This window comes from Danio aesculapii, chromosome 2 (assembly GCF_903798145.1).
Source record: "Danio aesculapii chromosome 2, fDanAes4.1, whole genome shotgun sequence".
NCBI lineage: Eukaryota > Metazoa > Chordata > Actinopteri > Cypriniformes > Danionidae > Danio > Danio aesculapii.
The window spans coordinates 56,407,605-56,413,604 of NC_079436.1; the positions used below are offsets into that span (position 1 = coordinate 56,407,605).

A 6,000-nucleotide genomic window follows, 5' to 3' on the forward strand; every position below is an offset into this window, starting at 1 on the left:
TCCCTAATACTTCTTCAACACATTTCTAATCATAATAGTTTTAATAACTCATTTCTAATTACTGATTTCTTTTATCTTTGCCATGATGACAGTAAATAATATTAGACTAGATATTTTGCAAGATACTAATATTCAGTTTACTACTTTAAAACACATGCAGATGTTTTATTTGCTGTTCTCAGAGTACCCGAGGCACAAGCTGCAAAGGCTCCACCCTCTTTCAAAAGGGGGTGGGATTTGCAGCTCATTTGCATTTAAAGAGAGACACACACAAATATTGTGCTTTATACTTTGATTGTGGATGGTTTATTCACGCACAGACAGACACACAAACACACACCTTTTTGTATGTGGTCTCGCCGGACGCATCGACCCGCCGGTGACCGATCTTCTTCTCAGGGCCAGAGCTGGAGTGACACGAGGACGACGGCATCTGACCAGAACAACACACACAGATGAGCATATATCTATTACATGTTTTACAGAGAGTGTAGAGATTTAATGCAGATTTAATCTCTTAAGCTACATTGCAAACCATTCTTAAACCAAGAAACTTATTTAAAATGCAAAATTAGATTAGATTCAACTTTATTGTCATTACACATGTACAAGGCAACAAAATGCAGCTTAGGTCTAACTAGCAGTGCAATAGCAGCAAGTGCATGACATTATATACAGGTTGTATTAGCTATGAACAGAGATTTACAATATATGTACAATACAGGTTGCTATTAATAATCAGAAGTGTGCAGATAGATAAACATAATTACAAATGTACATGTACTGAGGGTGTGTATATGATTACAAATGTCCATGTGCAGTGGGGTGAAGTACATGGGGATATGTACAGTTCAAATAAATGAATCAGTGCAATGAATATGTGCAATTTTTAAATGTGCAAATGTTAAATAGTGCAGTGTTTATGAGGAGTATAAGTTATGAGGAGAGTGGGGGGTGTATGGGGGGGCAAAAGAGTCAGTGAGGGGAGTTCAAAAGGGAGACAGCTCTGGGGAAAAAGCTGTTCCTCAGTCTGCTGGTTTTTGACCGGGAGAGCCTGAAGCGCTTGCCGGAAGGCAGGAGAGAAAACAGTCTGTGAGCAGGGTGAGAGGAATCCTCAAGAATACTGCGTGCTCGGCGCAGACAGTGTCTCTTCTGGATGTCCTCAATGGCTGGCAGTGTAGTTCCTGTGGTGCGTTGGGCAGTTTTCACCACCCGCTGCAGTGCCTTACGCTCAGCAACAGAGCAGCTTCCATACCAGACTGTGACGCAGTTGGTCAGGATGCTTTCACCAAGTTCACCAAGATGGCTGATGAAAGCTGGTTCTTCTTAAGTTGCATCAAGAAAAATAGGTGCTGGTGAGCCTTCTTGACCAGGCTGGAGGTGTTGGTGGTCCAGGAAATGTTCTTTGAGATGTGGGTGTCTAGGACAAGGCGGGCTCAACGGACTTAAGACAACGGACTCAAAATGACTTAAGATTTAAGATATATACTGTAAAAAAATCATAATGAAGGGAGTTTTGCTTGAAAAATGTTTAAAAGGAATTAAAAAATAAAGGTTCATTGAAATGGAAAACACGTTTGTTTTTCTATTTGTCTAAGGAGAAACATCTGTAAAACAATCATACTTTTAATTAGACTTTAGGAAACGAATCAACTGATCAATAACACTTTCAGAAAACTTGAACGTTGAGCACTTCTTAAGAAATAACAATTAGTAGAGCTGCACGATTAATAGAAAAAAAGATCACGGTCTCGATTAGACCCTCACATGATCTTAATCCAGCATCTCTACGATTTAGTCAATTATACTTTCAAGTTCGGGAGAAGCATAACCTCCTAGGGCTTTAGTGTCCACATATACGAGGACGGCACCTTTTAGCTCTTAAGCGGCTATTTAAAATACTTTGACTGTTTTATATTTTGTTACACACATACAGTGTCCTCCTGCAACTGTTTTGCAGCATATGAAATGTCCCAAACACTATCATTAACTGTCCAAAATGGGAAAAATTATGTTTTTACTCTCTGATAGTCAGAGCAAGTTAAAAAAAAATATTCTATGTTAAATATGCATTAAAAACATTCAGGAAAAAGTGTTTTATGTAAATTCGGACCATGAGTCCACATATATGGACATCATTTTTCTCTAAAAGTTCATCATATTAAAAGATGATAGTCAATCATTGAGCCCAGTCAATCATTCAGCCAGTCGGACAGACAGACGTTCGTTCGACAGTGGCCTCTGGTGGGTTCACGCGAGAACAGCGCGGGTGCGAACGGCACTCGCTGGAGACCTCCGAGAAGCCAAAAAGGTGCACACAGCGGCCTCTCCCAGATACGCGAAAACCAAAAACTGCAAAAATACTTACCTCCGGGGACGTATTTCGCGGTCTCCAGAAACGTCCTCGGGACTACGTTTTCAGAATGAGCCTGGGTTGCTATATAATGTTGAATAGATTTCAAGAGGCAACCTGATAATGACAAATGTCTGATTTTACCAGTGAAAAAATGGTCTAATAATGTTGTCAATGACATATTGCAAGCACACGTCTCAAACATAATAATTCAACATCAGAATTATGAACAGTTGTATTCTGACGCCATCACTTTGTGAATTAACAACCAGGATCAATTTAAAGTCTATTCTAGTCCACCATTCCAAGTCTATGCACAATTGAGCATTTTAATCAACAGTAAACCTAAACACAGGCCTAATATTGTTATAGCTGTTCTACAATATGTTTGAAAATAACAATAATAATAGCTCATTTTAACCTTTATTTTACATCTACAGAATCACGAGAAAATCATGATCTTGATTTTAAGCAAAAAACAATTGTGATTCTTATTTTAGCCAGAATCATGCACCCCTAACTATTAGTATTACCCTTTATGATGAAATAAATACATATTTATATATATACACACATGATTTCTCACCTCGGTTAAGCAGGTCTTCTTAAGAGCAGCTTCTGAAACAACAAGTAAAAAGAAATTTTGTGAAAAGAAATACCAAAACAAGATCATTCTAGAAACCTTCCTCACTAATAAAACAATAAAAGATTATAGATATGATCCTTATAAATATGTACAGATGGGAAAGTGCCTTTTGCTAATCGCAGATTGTATTAGTTTTAATCAAAGAAGTCACAAAGAGTCACTAAAAACAAATTCATTGCAATGTCATTGACATGTAGCTCGCATGTTACTAACAAGCTTTTCCTCGCATGAATGAACGCATTTGCTAACATGTTTTTAACATGTTTTAACAGGTTTAACAGGTTGTGCGAGCATGAATTAACACGTTTAGCATGTTGCATGATTGAACAAGTACAGTAGCTAACATGCTTTACTTACTAATAGTAATGTAGCATTTTTCTAACATGTTTTTCCACAAGGCTAACATGTTTTATGATTATGCTAGCATGTTTTAGCAGTTTAATAGCATGCTTATAATGTTTCTTTTACTATACAGCTAGTAGCACATTTCTAACATGTTTTACCACAAAGTGGATATGGTTTATGATGATTGTAGCATGTTTTAGCACTTTTAATAGCATGTTTTAACAGGTTTAGCTTGTTTATGTTTCCTACTTCTAGCATGTTGTACTAGCATGAATAACTATATTTTAGCATCGTGTTTGCATGAATGAACATGTACAGTAGCTGACATGCTTTACTAACTAGCTACTAACACGTTTATAAAATGCTGTACTACAAAGTGGACATGTTTTATGATGATTATAGCATATTTTAGCACTTTAATAGCAATGTTTTAAAATGTTTCTTAAGTTTCTAAAATGCGTTTCTAAAATGTTTCTTATTTCCAACATCTTGTGCTAACATGAATTACCAAGTTATCAAGTTTTTTTTACATAAATTAACATGAAGACTAGCTAACATGCTTCACTAATTAGCTACTAGCATGTTTATAACATGTTTTACCCAAAACCTAACATGTTTTCTGATGATGTTAGTCTGTTTTAGCACTTTAATGGCATGTTTTAACAAGTTTAGCATGTTTATGTTTCCTACTTCTAGCATGTTATACTATCATGAATAACTATATTTTAGCATCGTGTTTGCATGAATGAACATGTACAGTAGCTGGCATGCTTTACTAACTAGCTACTAGCATGTGTATAACATGTTATACAACAGTGGACATGTTTTATGATGATTATAGCATGTTTTAACAGATTTAGAGTGTTTCTAAAATATTTCTTCCAACATCTTGTGCTAACATGAATTACCAAGTTTTAGCATGTTTTTTGCTTCACTGATTACCTACTAGCATGTTTATAACATGTTTTACCACAAAGATAACATGTTTTCTGATGATGCTAGTATGTCTTGGCACTTTAATAGCATGTTTTAACACATGGCTGGTTTACTACACTGCTAAAATGAATTAGCAATTTTCTAGCATTTTGTTAAAATGTTTTGGGAGCAAAATTTGCTAAGTTTTGCTTGTCAATGCTATAGTTAAAGTTTTTGTATGTTGTTTGCATGAATGAACATGTACTGTATCTAACATGCTTCACCAACTAGCATGTTTCTAACATGTTTTACCACAAAGCTAACATGTTTTATGATGATGCTAGCATGTTTAATGGCAGGTTTTAACACAAGGCTGGTTTGCCACACTGCTAACATGAATAAGAATTTTTCTTACATGTTTTGCTAGTGTAATTTGCTAAGTTTTGATGGTCAGTGATGAAGATAAAGCTTAAATAGGATTGTGGACAAATGAAAATGAGTGTATTTAAATCTATCATTTTTATTTTGTTATATTAAATATCATATTGTTATTATATGGTAAGTTTAGAATGGAAGCTTGGTTTAATTTAAGCATTTAATTATGCGTAATTAATTGTAACTATTATAGTAAAAACAAAAAATGTGCAACAATGAGATCTTAAAAAGAAGAGTTAGCAAACGTTTCTACACTGCAGATCTGTAAATAGTGCTACAGATTATGTCCAGTTCAGTCATTACACTGGAAACAGAAGGTCAAGTCAAGTGCAAAGCCTTGTGCGATACATTAACACAACCTCCTGCAGTAGAGTAGTGAACACACTCTGGTTACAGTGTGAAGAACAGTGAAGGACACACACGCACGCACACAGTGGGCGCCTGCATCTCTGTTTGCCTGCAGTGTCTTCACACTGCGCTCTTCCCTCACATGTTCCTCTGTCTCAGTATTACAGTGGAGTGGGCGGAGCTACAGGGCTGTCAATCACTGGTCCGCACGTGCCAGAGCGCAGCAGCAGCAGAGGATCTGACCTGCTTTACACCCGACAGCAGACAGACTATAATAAACTGAGGAATTAGAGCAGCAAATACTGATGAATCAATCTGATCATCTCACAAAAATCTCATGCTTTTAGAGATAAACAAAAAAAAACAACTGTCAAAAAATAATTATACAGTGGCTCAGTGGTTAGCACTGTCACCTCACAGCAAGAAGGTCACTGGTTCGAGTCCCGGCTGAGTCAGTTGACGTTTCAGTGTGAAGTTTGCATGTTCTCCCCGTGTTGGCGTGGGTTTCCCCCGGGTGCTCCAGTTTCCCCCACCAAACACATGCATTATAGAGGAATTGATTAACTAAATTGGCCGTAGTGTGTGAGTGGGAATGAGAGTGTATGGGTGTTTCCCATTACTGGGTTGCAGCTGGAAGGGCACCCACTGTGTAAAACATATGCTGGATTAGCTGCAGGTTCATTCCGCTGTGGCAACCCCTGATAAATATGGGACTAAGCCGAAGGAAAATGAATGAATGAAAAAATACAGCACCGCTCTACACTGCCTGCTAATATTACTTTAAGCAATAACATTATTTGATGATATTTAAATATATATTTATTCTGTAATAGTGATCCAGTGATATGATGCAGTGATTTATTTTAATACAAACAACTATAAATATATGATTTATGATTATTAGTAAAGCAATGATCACATTTTTAATCCAAAGTTATCATTGTAGTTATTATTAGGT

The 6,000-nt window shown here is 36.6% G+C and overlaps 1 protein-coding gene across 1 annotated transcript in view; it reads right to left on the bottom strand.

Annotated features, from left to right (window-relative positions):
* Positions 1–6,000, bottom strand: part of pip5k1cb (phosphatidylinositol-4-phosphate 5-kinase, type I, gamma b) — a 113,128-nt gene that overhangs the window by 60,006 nt on the left and 47,122 nt on the right. Inside the window, exons 2-3 of the mRNA XM_056446150.1 lie at positions 2,940–2,971; positions 341–433 (exon numbers count right to left, since the gene is read on the bottom strand). Coding sequence (XP_056302125.1) covers positions 341–433; positions 2,940–2,971 — 125 coding nt within the window. The remainder of the gene's footprint in view (positions 1–340; positions 434–2,939; positions 2,972–6,000) is intronic.